Source organism: Talpa europaea (genome assembly GCF_964194135.1).
Source record: "Talpa europaea genome assembly, chromosome: 14".
Classification (NCBI taxonomy): Eukaryota; Metazoa; Chordata; class Mammalia; order Eulipotyphla; family Talpidae; genus Talpa; species Talpa europaea.
Genome location: NC_140082.1, coordinates 86,610,918 through 86,627,484, shown reverse-complemented (window position 1 = coordinate 86,627,484; position 16,567 = coordinate 86,610,918). Strand labels below are relative to the sequence as shown.

Here is a 16,567-nt window from a genome sequence, read left to right as displayed (position 1 = left end):
AAATTTATTTTCCCCTGAGGAGCATGGGACACTCATTATTAGCTTAACTACAAGCTTAACTACAAGCTCTGTGTAGTTAAGGAGAAGAGGAATTGAATTACTGAAAACATAGATTATCTTCTTATTCCCATCCCTTCCTTCCCCCCTTCCTACTTCCTCCACTGCGAAATCTCTGTAATTCCATATACCTGCTCTGGAACACGCTGCAAGGGTCAGATACAACATTGAGCACCCAGTGCACAGTAATAAGAAATGTTAGCTAGTTTTATTGGGTAATATTTGGTGGATTGATTTTTGTGTTACCTACTCTCAGTTTAACAATAGTATGAGTTGAATGTTTCATGTTGCCCTTTCTCGGAAAAAAGCCAATGTTAACCTTTTTATTTTAAATAGTACTCAGTACCCTGCACCATGGCTATGTATATAATGCAGCTTCTTTCTTTTTCTGTAAATCTGAACCTTTTTTTTTTTAATTAAAAAATTACATATTTTATCAGGGAGGAGATATTATATGCACATTAAGACATTTGGAAGAAGATGAACAGTACAAGGGAAAAAATTATACAAAATTCCCATTCAAGAGACAACTTGCTATTCATGTCATTTGGATGTGTTTCCTTACACTCAAAAACTACACCCTCCATTCTTACTGGATGAAACTGTTCGTTTCTTTATGTTTATCTGATTTGGGTCCTGCTGCATATATTTTGTCATCACTTTTCACTCAAAATTATACATGAAGCACTTTTCCCATATCATTAATGATTTAAAAATATTTATTTCTAATATTTTCTCACGGCTGTACTGTTATTTATGTAACTGGTTTATTGTTAGATGTCTAATTAAAAGAGTATGAGTCTTGGGCCTCCCCTGGTGGCGCAGCGGTTGAGCGCTGGGCTGCGAAGCTGCGGCAGCCTCTGCAGCGCCGGTTTGATCCCTGGCCACTGGCGAGGGTCCCACATGGCGTGCAGCCTCTGCAGCGCTGGTTCAATCTGCGGCCACCTGCGGGAGGGTCCCACATGGCGAGCAGACCTCTCCTGCCGCCTGCTGTTCCCCTCAGCAGTGTACTTTGGTCCTTCTGCCTGTTCTGCTCCCTGCTCTGGCTCTGGTGAATTCTCTCACCCTCCCGCACTTCTGACTATACCCAGTGCTTGTATGAATAAATTAATAAATCTTTTTTTTTTTAAAAAAAGAGTATGATTCTTTAAAATTGGGGCCTCCCTGGTGACCTAGGGGTTGAGTCTTAGCGCTACCACCATGAAGGCCCACCGTGATGATCTGAGTTCTATCCCCAGCCAGGGAGCTAACCCACATGGCACAGAAGACCTCTCCTTTTTCACCCACTGTTCCCCTTAGCAGTGTATTTCAGTAGAACTGTTTATTCTGCTACCCACTCTGTCTCTGTGGATCCTCTCATCCACCCACACCTCCGGCCTATAACCCAGTTCTTTGCAAAATAAATAAAATAAATAAAAATCTCACAATAAAGGAGTAATTCTTTAAAAAAAAAAAAAGAGTATGAGTCTTTACAACAGAGTTTTCATACACTTTGCTAATCACTTTCCCCAATTTATATTTATACTGTTTATGTGTATTTCTGTTTTACCTCACCCTTAGCTACATTTTCATAATTTGTATACAAATTTGTACATGATCATAATTTGATCAGTAGCTTATAATTCATATTATCTTTGATAAAGACTGACATTGGAATGGTTTATATATAATCATTCAGATCCATGATTTTATTTAAGCTTTTGGTACCTTATTTAAAAATGTCTATTATTTACCTGAAAGACTTCTCTTTAGAATGTAATATGGCTTGGTGTTTTCACCAAGGAACAGAGTATGTGCCTCCACATGCCTGGTGATCACTTCTTTATTGGAATAGTTTATATGAGACAACTACTCCCATTTATATTTCTATGGCACAATGCTGATGAATGTGGCTATTCGAATGTGTTGACCTTTTTACTGCATCTATGTATATTTACTAAATCTACCCATTTGTCAAAATGGAACTCAATTTTGAGTGCTACTTCTGTGCCAGAAAGGTGTCGGGCTTTGGCATACATGATCAAATTCCCTGTGTTTTATTGTTTGGCTTCCCTGTTTTCTGGCTCATGTAGTGAATTTCCTGCTCTCAACCCTGCTTTTCCGAGTGCTCAGATGCAGGCAGGTGTCTCATGAGGCCCAGTCTCTGTGATCACCACTGTGCAAGCTGGAACTGGCAGTGCTGAGGTCTTGCCCATGCCTGGCTCCTCAGTCATCTCTACTCTGGTTTTCTTCTCTGTGTTCAGTAGAGAGTGAGGCCCTGTGCTGCTTAGCAGCCCTGGGTCTGCTAGTGTGGTGTTCCTGTGTCCTCACTAGCCTAGCATTGTAATGTTCCTGTGTTTACACTGACTGCCTGGCCACCCAAATCTAGGCAACTTGCTGGATTGATATCCTTGATCATTAAGTTGATTTGGTTTTTGTTAACTCCTTCTATACTGTTGATAGCTAGGATAGGAAACTGATTCTTTTGCTTCAGTTGCCTTAGCAGATTCTGCTTTACTTCTTAGTTTACCACAATAACTCCTTCCTCTCAATCAAATGAAAATTCACTCTGCCATCAAGACCCTGACATGCTTTTAGCCTCCATAAAGTTTGTCCATCATATCTCACTTTTCTTCACACCTGCAGGTATAAGGGCTTCCAGGTATAAGGGCTTATTGGACTGTGAACTGTTTCTGAGAAGGCCACTGCATAAAGTAGTATATTGCATTATGTACAGGACTTCTGCTTCCTGCTCTCCACAAGGGCTGGTGGCTTGGGAATCAATTTGGCTTCAGCGGACACAGTTGTCATCTTTGACTCCGACTGGAACCCCCAGAACGACTTGCAGGCACAAGCCCGAGCCCATAGAATTGGCCAGAAGAAGCAGGTCAGTGGGAGAGGCTTCTGGATATGGCTTAGGGAAAAGGGAGTTATTCAGCCTCTTTGGGATATTTGAAAATGCTTTTTTCCCTATTTTTCCTTCCTGTCCCCCCAAGGGTAGATGTCTGTTGACTACTACAGAGCACATATCTTCCAGGGCCCAAGATGAGCCTGTTAGAGAACTTTCTCTTTTGCTGTTTGAAAAGTACATCACCAGTGACTTCTGTGCATTTACCCCCAGATAGATATATAAGGGATAGACTTATAACTGAACTTTCCCCTCTCTTTCAGTATGGAAAAGTTAAATATTCTGACTTTGATCAAGGTGGTCTATTTTTATTATATATGACCAGTGTTAGCTTTGAGGTACATTGGAAAAGTACACACTGATTCCTTAGTATATGAATCTCAAAGTTTGCTCTAGTGTTAGGTAAGTTAAGAGTTTCATACTCTGCCAAAGGTTCACTGTGGTGAAACATTCCATCACTGAAATTGATAGTTCTTTCACAAGATTATTATCATCGCAAATAGCTATAATAGCTGTAATTACAGGCAGTTTTATTTAAGAATGCAACCTGCTACAGATAATAAAATTATTGCACCTAGTTAAGCTGCCCATTTGAATGGATATGGTTTATAATCATTTGTGGTAGTATAGAACACTTCCTTTGATTTCCCCTCATGGTTTTAGAGGAAGTTACTTTTTTTGGTGTAGGTGTGTGATCAGGTTTAAGCATAACATTTGTTTTTCCAACAGGTAAATATTTATCGCTTGGTCACAAAGGGGACTGTGGAGGAAGAAATCATAGAACGGGCCAAAAAGAAGATGGTATTGGACCATCTGGTAATTCAGCGCATGGATACCACTGGCCGGACTGTCCTGGAAAACAACTCTGGAAGGTCCAAGTAAGTGCTGCAAAGATGGGTGGATATAGACAGGCAACCCGATTTTACATCAACATTTGATATAATTCATTCTTCTTATTGGATTCTCTACAATATGTTATCCATTAATTGCCTAGAAAACGCCAAACCAAGACCACAGTAGATAGCGTTTTCATTTTGTTTTCCCAGTTTCTTGTTTATTTTTATGTGTCAGCGTCAACCCCCTCCCTTTTGCTTTTGGCTCTGTGAGTGACATGACACAGCCCAGCAGTGCATGATGTACTGCCCCTAAGGGTTTCATCCTGGCACCATCTTATGTTGCCTTGGGCTTTTCAGCAGTGAAAATTCAGTGGCTTGAATTGGCAGCTGTTTTTCCTTACTATTGGTAAAAATATTTTTGTGCAGATCGTTATTTTTTTACTGAGGATAAGGTATAATGAAAGAAAACAGTCAAGTTTAAATTGGCTTTATTTGGAACATAGTGATTTCTCCAAGAGAGTTTATACTATGACCAAACTAGAGTGGGAGGCGTCTCCTGTGGCCGGCCTGTCGCTGGTGGCACAGCTGAAAGCAGAGGAGTCTGTCCTTCCTGAGGGGAATGCGTTTAAATAGTTTCCAGTAAAGTAGAAACTAGAGAGGAAGAGCTTGGTTCTTTTTGTTTTGGATCAGAGGTGAAGCTGTTGAAGATTCTTTTTTTTTTTTTTTTTTTTTTAAATAGAGGCATGTTTTTATTTATTTGTTTGTTTGTTTTGTTTACACATGCACTGGGTACAGTCAGAAACGCGGGAGGGTGAGAGAATTCACCAGAGCCAGAGCGGGGAGCAGAGCAGGCAGAAGGACCGAAGTACACTGCTGAGGGGAGCAGCGGGCGGCAGGAGAGGTCTGCGCGCCATGTGGGACCCTCCTCCTGTGGCCGGGGAGCAGCCGGGGATCGAACCGGCGCCACAGAGGCCGCGGGCAGCTTCATAACCCAGCGCTCAACCACTGCGCCACCGGGGAGGCCCCTGTTGAAGATTCTTGATGAATGAGAGAGATCTTTCTGAGACAAAGGACAAAGAACTTTCTCCTCTGATACTGCCAGTTGTCTTTCTTGCTTAACCACATAATAGACTAACAGGAGAACAATTGAATACTTAGTCTCCTGCCAAGTGAGGTTTATCACCACAGATTCAATCTGTGGATTTAAAAAAAAAAAAAAAAGAAATATTTGAGAGATCATTTTTCTTGGGACAGAATTTTTATTTTTCTCTAGTAATTTGGTTCCTTTATGAAGAATGACTATTTGACAGTAGAACTCCACAGAGTTTATTTGACATTCCTAAGAGATTACAGCTACATTTTATTCTACAGCTCAAATCCTTTTAATAAAGAAGAGCTGACAGCTATTTTGAAATTTGGAGCAGAGGATCTCTTCAAAGAACTTGAAGGCGAAGAGTCAGAGCCTCAGGTAATGAACAATGAGGAAAAATATTTTTTTGACAAATATCCATGACAATCAATTTTCCTGGAAGCAAACTGAGTCTGTATTAGAGGTTTTCATAAAGAAAGAGTAAAAGGACATGGTTTCTTTTTTCCTTATGGAACTCAGAGCTCTTATTAAATAGATTAGGAAAGAAAGAAAAGCCTTGTGATAATTCTGTTTTTAGTTTGTTTTATTCCAATTTTATTTTTTTGAAGTTTCACCTTGTCATTTGTGTAAGTAATAGTCCGAAATGTTAGATGCCATAGGTATAAACCTGAGTACTATGAAAATAAATGGAATATCAGAAAGGAGATTTGGTTTATTTGCACCAAACATTTTTAGCAGATCCTGATCACTGTTAAATTTTTACTATATTTGTATTGCTCTTGTTCCTTTAGGAAATGGACATAGATGAAATTTTGCGCTTGGCTGAAACCAGAGAGAATGAAGTGTCAACTAGTGCAACAGATGAGCTTCTGTCACAATTTAAGGTATGAAATTGAGGGAGAGAGTTTTCAATGTGGATTCATGAATGATAACTAACGTCTGTGAGGACTTCCTGTGTTAAAGGCAAGTTCTGCCTTTTACCTGAATGGACTCATATCTTCGATGTAATTTTCTTGAGTTCCGCATGTGTTGTGAGTGTAGATTGGGTCTACCCTCGAAGTTAGCCACTGAAGTGTCCCATCCTGCCCAGAGTCCCTGGGTAGAAGAGAAGAAGTTATAGTTTAGAATATACTATAGTGGAAACCAGCTAGGGTGGAACTCTGGGACGTGTGGCAGGTTGTAGGAAACAAATAGAATAGGATGACAAAGAGAGGGCAGAGGTATGAAAAAAGAAGGTGACAGGACACTTTCATGAGTTGGTGAGTTTTTTTCAGGCTGATTATAGGGTGATCAATGGTATCTCCTATAAAAGAAAACATTTTGCGATCAGAACTGAACACAGAAGCTAGGTACCAGATGTCTTGGAGGTGGAAGCATTGTGTATAGAGATTATTAATAAGCTTCATGAAGGGGGCCTCCCTGGTGGCCTAGGGGTTAAGTCTCAGCACTATCACCACAATGACCCGAGTTCGATCCCCCTCCAAGGAGCTAACCCACATGGCACAGCAGACCTCTCCTGTCTCCCTTTAGTAGTGTATTTCAGGAGCTCTCCCTGTTCTGCTTCCTACTCTGTTTCTGGTGAGTACCGTCACCCCTGTACCTCTGGCCTATACCCCAGGTCTATGCAAAAAAAAAAATAAAATCTTTAAAAAAAAAACCAAAAAAACACTTAATGAAGAGTACAGTGAAGGTAATGAAAGAGGACGGAATCATCAAGCAAGACAAGGATTTTGAAAGACAGTACCATGGATTGAGAGAAGAATTTGAAAATAGGAAGATCTTAAGGGCTCTAAGAAAATAAGGAAAACTTAATGGTACCTTGCCACAGAGGAGACTGGAAGGAGATAATCAAAAGTACAAATGGAGGAGCTGGCCTTTGGACAAAAAAAGTGTCAGCTGGATTTTTTTTTTTTTCCTTACGTTATTGGAGGACCTGCTGTTCTTCATTTTAGTTTTCAAGGCAAGATGGGATGGGATAAAAAGAAAGGGGCATCCACCACTACTCCAGAGTTGTTCAGATTGGAGGCTGTTGCTCTGTAGCTATAGTCTTGGGTCTTTGATGTGCTTTCACGTAATGTAGTTTTCTTTCTGGGGTACATACTATTTCAGTGAAAGCAGGCACCAGGTGTTATATATTTGTTACTGAGTAATTGGAGTATTCTTCAAGGTTTATTTGAATTGTTTGAATTGTGTAAATGCACTTTCATCCTTAGGGCTAAAAAGAGCTCTTTTGAGTGCATGAGTCCTTACATATCTTTAGCGTCTGTCTTTGGATGAAACTGAAGAGTAGCTAGGTGGTTAGATGATAGAAGTTGCTTTGAGTTATGCATTGTTTCCATTGTGTTCTATTCAACAATAACTCATAATTTTAAAACTGTAGATTTATGTAGATTAGTATTAAATATTCAGGATTTTATAATTAAATAAATGTAAATTCTCTGATTAGTCTAATTCATTAAGAAATGTATTGTTTAACATATTTCAATAAAACTTAGAAGGCAGTTTATATCTTTATATCTCTTTCCTTTTCAATAAAATTTCTGATTAGTAGAAAATTGTTTATCTGGCTTTCTAATGTCACAGGAGTTCTGTTTGTTATTCAGAGTGTCTTGGTTAGTATGAGCACTGGATGAGTATTTTCCAAACCACTCATTCAATGAGTTGGTGTTTGGAAAATAGGAAAATGACATTCAGACAACGGGTTGCACGTTGTTTTAAGGTTGCCAACTTTGCTACAATGGAAGATGAAGAAGAGCTGGAAGAGCGTCCTCACAAGGACTGGGATGAGATCATTCCTGAGGAGCAAAGGAAGAAAGTGGAGGAGGAGGAGCGACAGAAGGAGCTGGAGGAAATTTACATGCTGCCTCGAATTCGGAGTTCCACTAAAAAGGTAATGAAGTGACAGGAGAGAGAGGACAGAACCTACTCTGTGAAGGCTATACAAGTGCCGATTGTACCACAAAGAGGCTTTACTTTACTGCCTGACCTTGCAGACTCTAGGCAGAGTTAGAGGAAACCTCACCAAGGAAAATGGACAAATACACAGGGGGTCAGCAGCACACCTTTCAGACACTGGATCTTTGTAAGCGGACTGTTGGGAGATAGCTGAGTGGGATCTGAGTTTTATAGAACCTTGCATTTTGTCTTTTGGATTAGAACCAGTTATCCTAATAATTTGGTTCTAATTGATAATATCTTCAACTTTGAAAATATCAGTTCTTTTTCCACCTTTAAGTGTTTGTTAATAGCTCTTGGTATACTTAGTAAAAGATTATATAATTATCAACAAAGAACTTACACTTTAGCTTTACAAAGCGCCATCATAGGCACTGTGTAATTTGAGTTTTGTAATATTGAAAAGTAGGTTTTATTACCCAGTTTGTTGGAGATAACAGACTCAGGTTTGTCAAAGATAATAGCAAATAAATATTATCTAATAGTAGCTACCATTTATTGGGTACTGGCTCTGCCAGTTGTAGTTCTAAGTGCTTTTACAATTAATGACTCATTTATTTACTCTTCAAGAAAACCCTATATTATAGGTATAATTATCCTCATTTTGTAAATGGAAACCAAAGGCATAAAGAGGTATAGTAACTTGCCCAAGGAAGTAAATAGAAGCCTACAATTCAAATATTTTTATTCCAGTTCATTTATTACTAGGATATTATATTAGGATAGTGTCTCTGTAAGTGTGACTATCCCAAGTAGGTCTTTCTTCATCACATGATATCTGTCTCCTTATTTATTAACAGAAAATTGATGTGTCTGATATCATGGAAAGTTCTGAGTACTAAAGATTTAAGATGGGCTGGTCTTAGTCATTTGATTTCTTGAACCTGGCACTTGCTACAGTGTGACTTTGTTTTCTCAGGCTCAGACAAATGATAGTGACTCTGACACTGAGTCTAAGAGGCAGGCTCAGAGGTCCTCTGCTTCTGAGAGTGAGACTGATGATTCTGATGATGACAAGAAGCCAAAGCGCAGAGGACGCCCCCGAAGTGTACGGAAGGACCTTGTGGAGGGATTTACTGATGCGGAGATCCGCAGGTTGGTGGAGGCTCCTTTCTCCCTTGAGCTTGTTTGGAAGGGCATGCTGTAACCTTCAGACTGGACCCCTATGTGATGACAGAGTGGGAAAAAACTAGTAGCTGCAAGAAAGGCACGAGAGGCTGAGTTCACCTCCAGATTTCCAGGGTGATTCTTCCTTTGCCAGGGTTTCTCTCAGCTGAACTATCTTTGTTGCTTGTCTCTTTTTGTTTCCTTCCTATTCTCTAGTTATTGTTGACATTTTTGCAAAGAAATTCCAGCCAAGAGAAAAGAAATGATTGGAGATAAGCTTGGGCTAAATAACTTTCTTTTTGCTTTTATTAAAAAATTTGAATGCATACATACACTCATACTTATACATACAAATGTACCTTTTTATATAAAAGAAATACTATGAATATAAAACTTAAAATGGTATAAGTAAGGCTTCCCTCACACTATCTACTCAACATCTCACCTTTGACTTCCCATCTATCCCCTTCCCAGCACTGTTAGTGCTGGTGTCAGTTTGGTTTGGTTTGGTTTATCAGAAGTATATACAACATATTGTTATGAATCTTGTTGTTTTTTGTCACTTATAATTCATTTGAGAAGTCTTCCTGTGTCGGTCCTCATTCCATACTTGTTGGAGTCTGATTCACATCACCCTGCTTCCCCAAAAAATAAATAGATAAAAAATTGCAGCCTCCAAACCATTTTCCCCAGTTTCCATGCATGTTATTTTTTAAAGATTAAAGAGAATAGAAAGTGTGAAGATAGTTTGCTTTTTGGTCCAATTCATATAATATGTCAAATAGTTTCTTAGCAGTATATCTGAAATCATATTTTGATACTCTACGTAGTCTTCAATTTATTATGAAAAATATAAATATATAAAAACAATGATAAAATACAAACCAATCCTCCATACTTATCAGTTTAATCCTTTTGAATTTGTTGTCAGACATGTTGTAGCTAATACCCTATTTGCTCTTCTCACCCTTCACCCTCAGTATTTTTTTTTTGTGTGTGGAACCCTCGCCGGTGTCTGGGGATCGAACTGGCACTGCAGAGCCTGCGGGCAGCTTTGCAACCCAGCACTGAACCACTGCACCACCAGGGGAGGCCCATCTCAGTATTATTTTGAGAATAATGTGTATTCTGCTGCAGTTGCATGGAATGTTCTGTAGATTTTTTTTAAAGATTTATTTATTTATGAATGTAAGAACTGGGGTACAGGCCAGAGGTGTGGGGAGTGAGAGGATTCACCAGAGACGGTGTGGGAAACAGAACAGGTGGACTGACTAAAATACACTGCTGAGGAGAGCAGTGAGTGAGACTTGTGGGTCAGCTCCCTGGTAGGGGGTCGAACTCCTGCTGCAAGTGCTGCAGTTGCTGCAGATAGCTTCATAGTGCAACAACTTAGCCCCTGGTGCCACCAAGGAGGCCCTGTGTTCTGCTTGATTTAGTGTTCAAGTCTTCCCTTTCCTTATTTTTCTTCTACCTGATTGGCTTATCCATTGTTGAAAATGGGATGTTGAAGTCTTAATTAGTATTGTTTTGGGGCTCTGTTGTTAGCTACATACATTTTATAATTGTTATATCTCCTGTGAGAGATTGGCTTCTTTATCATTATAAGATGCCCTTTTATGTTTGTGGTAATAATTTTTTCTTCAAGTGTATTTTTTAGTCTGCAGCTCTCTTTTGGATATTATATGTGTGGTGTATCATTTCCTCTCTTCTTTATTTTGATATTTTTGTGGCCTTGAATCTAGCTGTGTTTCTTGTAGGTACTATGTATAGTTGGGCCATGTTTTAAAACTCCATTTCTATCAGTATCTTTCTTTTGTTTGAAATCTTTAGTTCTTTCATATTTAATGTATTTACTGATAAGATAGAATTTACATCTTCATATTTTCTTTTTTTCCTTTTTTTTCTTTTTTTTTCTTTTAAATCCCACCATTACTGCCTTCTTTAGTATCACAAGATATTTTTTAGCATACCATTTTAATTCCCTTGTTTGTCTCAGTTATTTCCTAGTGGTTGTCCTGGAGATTATAAGTAAGTTAATAAGTTAGAAATAAGTTAATAGAAATAAATTAGAAGAATTTGGTTTGGAATAATAACTTGATTTCAGTGGAATACTAAAATTTCACTCCATTCTTCCTCCCTCTTTTGTGCTATTACTGCTGTACAAACACATTCACAGTTTTATAATTTTTGGTTTATGTAATTTGAAAAAAAATCACATGGGGACAAGATATTTTTGTATTATCTTTTTTTTTTAAAGATTTATTTATTTATGCAGGAACCGGGGTACAGGCAGGTTGAGCGGGAGGGTGAGAGGATTCACCAGAGACAGAGTGGGGAACAGAACAAGCAGACTGACTGAAATCCACTGCTGAGGGGAGCAGCGGACGAGACAGGAGAGGTCTGCCGCGCCATGTGGGTATCTCCCTGGCCGGCTGGGATCAAACCCGCACTTCAGTGGCTGTGAGCAGCATCACAGTGCTGCGTTCAACCGCCTGTGTCACCAGGAAGGCCCATTTTTGTGTTATCTTTATATTTACATACTCATTATCTTTTCAGAGGCTGTTATTTCTTCATGTGGGTTTGAGTTAATGTTCAGTGGCCTTTCATTTCTTCCCTCTGGACTTATCTTTTTAGGGCAGGTTTACTAGCAACAAGTTCTATGTTATTGTTTATCTGAGGATGTATTAATTTCTCCTGTTTTGTTTGTTTTGTTTTGTTTTTTTTTGAATGATAAGTTTTCTTCTTCCTTTTTCTCATACTGGATAACCTCAACCTATCTTGTGAATTCTCTCTTCTGCCAGTTCATATCTGGGCTTGAGTTGCCACAGTCAGATTTTCTTTTTTCCCATTTTAGTTATTATACCTTTTAACTCCAAAATATCTATTTGGCTCTTTTTTTAATTAATTTCTGTCTCTGTTGATGTGCTCTATTGGTGGCATATAATTCCTGTATTTTCTTGTAATTCTTTAGACATGAATTCCTTTAGTTTTTGTATTATTTATAATAACTGATTAAATCTTTGTCTAATAAGTCCAACTTCTGAATTTCCTCAGGGAACATCTCCATTGACTGCTTTCCTTCCTTGTATAGGGACCATATTTCCGTGTTTCTTGGTCTCATAATTTTTTATTGAAAACTGGACATTTTAAATGATACAGTGTGACATAGATCTGAGAATCAGATCTCTCTCACCAACCAGAGTTTGTTGTGTTTGCTATTGTTCTTTGCTTACTCACTAACTTTCCTGGCCTTGTTCTAGGAAGTCTTTTTTCTGTTATGTTATTGAAGGCTCTGCTCATGTAGCTTAGTGGTCAGCTAAAGATTGGACAGAGATTTTCTTGACTTCCTTGAGGCAGTACGTCTACCAGCCTTCGCTGAGGGCTCTGTGTGGATTATTGTAGTAATTGGCTTATTACAAGGAAGTACCTCACATATTGTGGCATCTTGCTCTGTAGTGGAAGGGCTAATGGATGTTTTCAGAAAGGGAGCTGATGACATGTGGTTGGAAGTAATGTGGTTTAAGGTAGAGAGTTATGGAGGGAAAAACTGACTACCTTTTTGGCTAGAGACAGGATTGTGTAGGAGGAACAACAGCGTTTCCAAAATAGTTTTGCCTTAAAATGTTTTAAATCATATATTTATTTTACTTTTTCTCTCTCTTTTTTTTTTTTAATAGAGGCATGTTATTTATTTATTTATTTGTTTGTTTTGTTTGTACATGCACTGGGTACAGTCAGAAGCGCGGGAGGGTGAGAGAATTCACCAGAGCCAGAGCAGGGAGCAGAGCAGGCAGAAGGACCGAAGTACACTGCTGAGGGGAGCAGCGGGCGGCAGGAGAGGTCTGCACGCCATGTGGGACCCTCCTCCGGTGGCCGGGGAGCAGCCGAGGATCGAACCGGCGCCTCAGAGGCCGCGGGCAGCTTCGCAACCCAGCGCTCAACCGCTGCGCCAACGGGGAGGCCCTATTTTACTTTTTCTCATTTCAAAAAGTGTTTTTTGAATTAGTCCAACAAAATCTTAGTTATATTATTAACCGGAAAATGGTGAAAAATATTGCAGTGTGGAGCTGCAATTAACAATAGTGGGCCGAATCTACCTGTTAATTCTGTTGGAGTTTTACAACAAGAGTTGTGGTGATCAAATCATTTTTTACATATTGAAATTCATAAACTTTACCTTCCAAAAGGGTAGTACTAAAGTCAAGTCATCATCAGTTTCATGATTGGTAACTGAGCATGATGTGTATCTTTTGTTTGAATAGATTTTTAGCATTCATTAGGTTATGTTGACCAGTTTCGAACACATTCAACATTTGCTAATCATGAAGATTGTACCCAATCTAGTTTTGATGATTTCCATGGCTCACATATCACCACAGTATATGTTCTGATTAGCATGACTAAAATCTCTGTTTTAAAATGTGCTTTATTGATCATATTCTTAGGTTCATCAAGGCGTATAAGAAGTTTGGTCTCCCTCTTGAACGGTAAGCTCAGTAATAGTTCCTTATCTGCCTCTTTTTCACTTTTATTACGCAGCTATTTCTTTTTTCTGTTACTCTCTTCCATGTGACACTAGTGCTTTTCCTGAAAACACTCTTTTAGAAATGTGTATTGGGTGCCTGTCATGCATGCAGTTCCCTCTGAGGAAGAGTGACAGAGATGGTAAAGACCCACCATCTGGACAGAGATTTTACCTGAGTGAGGGAGATGGAGCAGGACATTCAAAGCCATAGTACAGAGAAATAATTTGCAGAAGAAATGTTCAGATAACTCAGGTGGAGAAGAATAAATGTAGTTACTACTTACATTCTAGTTCTTGGATTTGATAATGGCAAAGGTAAAATCCTCTTTGTGGTATTGTAGTCTTCTACTTAATTGCTTTCGTGATGATACAGTGCTAAGTGTTTATTAACATCCTATCAACAGTCACTTCCGAAAGGATTACTATTTTATAAGCATTCAGAAGATGAATTCAGAAGTTGGATTTTAACAAAAGATTATTTAAAGTAGCTTGATGTTTTTGCGAAATTAGCAATATGTCCTCTAAATAGTAGCACTGATTTAAAGAAAATAGTCAGCTTCCTTTCTCTCCTGGCAAACTTTCAGAGTAGATGGAAATTTCAGGCCTGTGTGTCTAGCTTTGTCTTTTGCATTTGATAAGGAGGTCATGAGGTGGAGCAGCAGTTGGTGCTGTGGAGCCAGCACCTCAGGGCCTTCCCTTAAGTAGAAGTCCCTGGCTTTGAATAGTTACCTCAGAATTCACAAGGTGTGTGAAGTGTGTCTGGCATCTTTTGACAGCATGATTTCTATACATTCATATTCATATGACTTGGAGAGACAAAACACACTGTAAAGGTTTCCTTCTAGGAACATTGTGATGAAGGAAGGTGGGGGAGGAAGGACAGTGAGCACCAAGAAGCAGCCCAGGGTGCTTGGTCTTTGGGTCCTTCCTGCGGCTAGTTACCAGACAGTGTGCTTAGTAAGGAAAGCTGACTTGACCTATTTTGTGGATGAGGCTCATTCTTTCTAATGGAAAATGAGTAAGTTAGTCCTCATTCACTGTTGGAGGGTTCTTGTGGGAGGCTTGGATTGGCCTATAAAAGCAAGTGTGGAAAGTTGTCTTTGCAGGAGCAAGCTTATATGAGAGGTTGAAAGAGGGGGCATAGCATAGCATCATAGCATAGCATAACATAGCAGAGCAGAGCATAGCACAGGGCTTTTCACAAGTCCCATATTTGATCTTCTGCAGGCTGGAGTGCATAGCACGTGATGCTGAGCTGGTCGATAAGTCTGTGGCGGATCTGAAACGCCTGGGTGAACTGATTCACAACAGTTGTGTGTCAGCAATGCAGGAATATGAAGAACAGCTGAAGGAAAATGCCAGCGAGGGTAAGTCATCAAGTCTCTTTTACTGGTTCTCCCAACCTGTTGCTTAGAGCTGTTAAAGGGCTGCTTTAGAACAGACTTGGATCCCAGGCATTCTAATCCTTGGAGGTGTGTGTTCTGACCTGCCTTTATGTGAGCTCATTATAAGACCTATTCACAACCAGAGTAGAATTACAGAAGGTGAACAAGATGAATTTTTTCTTTTATGTTGCTGTAGAAGGTCTAATTGGTTTGAATGATGGAAGACCCAACCGTTGAAGCTGAACACACTTTTTTGTATTTTGTCTGTAGTTGAGGACATCATAGACTACAAGCATCAGTAATCAGCTTGGATATATTTATACATACTGTTGTGTTGTGACAAGCTCATGGGAATTAGAGAACTAATTGGATGAATGTTATGCACATTTTTGTTACAGTGAGATTTTCATGTTACTAGAACTTGGAGTTGGGTTTGACCTGTGGTGTGTTCTCTCTGAGAGTTTTTGCCTGTCCTCAAAGCAGGAGGTGCTGAGGCTGTGAGCACAGATCTCTAAGTAGTTATTTTTAAAAGACACCCTCCCTGTTGAACCTCAAATAAATGCAGGTGGTGCTGTCCCCCTTCACTGAATTCTGCTTTGTCTGTGCTGGTTTCCCCATTCTTTTGTCACTGTATTATCAAGGAGGTCCCCTCCCTCCCATAACACCCCCACAGGAGGCTCTGTCAGCAGAGGTGAAGTAGTCAGCAGATTTCCCTGGAGTCTTGGTTCTGCCCTTTCCTTGCTAAGAGACCTGAAACAACCACCTACTCCCCACCCCCTTCCTCCCATGCCAGAGTCTCATTTGCAAAATAGGGAAATAGGACCTACCTCATAAGGTTTGGTTGCTTGATTAAGCTCAAACATGTGAAGTGCTTAGCATAGTGTCTGGCTTGCAGAGTTAGCTTTGACCATTAAGCAAAGAAGCATTTATGTTTGGGAATTTTTTTTTTTTAAAGATTTATTTATTTATTTATTTATACAAGCACTGGGTACAGTCAGAAGTGCGGGAGGGTAAGAGAATTCAACAGAGCAGGGAACAAAACAGGCAGACTGACAAACCACAAAGTACACTGCTGACGGGAGCAGTGGGCGGCAGGAGAGGTCTGCGCGCCACGTGGGACCCTCGCGCTGGCGGCCAGGGATTGAACTGGTGCTGCAGAGGCTGCGAGCAACTTCGCAACCCAGCGCTCAACTGCTGCGCCACCAGGGAGGCCCTAACCTTGCTTATTAAAAGGAAAATGAGATACCATTTCAACCTATAAGCTAGGAAAAAAATCCAAACTTTGAAAATACATCGTTTGTGAGGCTTATGAATAGCACCAAAATACATTGCTGGTAGCAATATAAAGTATCAGACTTATGGAGGAGAACTGGTCATTATCTATCCAAATCACCTATGCATCTTTCCCAGGATGCAAATCCAATCCCATGTCCAGAAATCTGTCAAAGATATGCTGACAGATATTGAAGCAATCTATTCAGTAGACTATTTATTCATTGTAGTTTATTTATAATGGCAAAAGGCTGAAAACAATGAAATATTCACTCCCAGGGGACAATAAAGTATGAATTAACATCTACCTACCCAGTGAAACACTGCAATTGTGAAAGAAAAGAAGGATGATCTCTACATGATATGGAATGATGTCCATATGTGACAATAAAGAATACACTGCATGTTATCTTCTGTTTAGAGGGGAACACACACACACACACACACACACAG

The 16,567-nt window shown here is 39.6% G+C and overlaps 1 protein-coding gene across 1 annotated transcript in view; it reads left to right on the top strand.

Moving 5' to 3' along the window:
* CHD2 (chromodomain helicase DNA binding protein 2) overlaps positions 1-16,567 on the top strand; it is a gene marked incomplete at both ends in the record, with an annotated part of 96,990 nt that overhangs the window by 55,299 nt on the left and 25,124 nt on the right. Inside the window, 8 exons of the mRNA XM_084253509.1 lie at positions 2,774-2,923; positions 3,674-3,822; positions 5,152-5,248; positions 5,662-5,754; positions 7,590-7,760; positions 8,745-8,920; positions 13,378-13,419; positions 14,685-14,824. Of these exons, the coding sequence (XP_084109635.1) occupies positions 2,774-2,923; positions 3,674-3,822; positions 5,152-5,248; positions 5,662-5,754; positions 7,590-7,760; positions 8,745-8,920; positions 13,378-13,419; positions 14,685-14,824 (1,018 nt within the window). The remainder of the gene's footprint in view (positions 1-2,773; positions 2,924-3,673; positions 3,823-5,151; positions 5,249-5,661; positions 5,755-7,589; positions 7,761-8,744; positions 8,921-13,377; positions 13,420-14,684; positions 14,825-16,567) is intronic.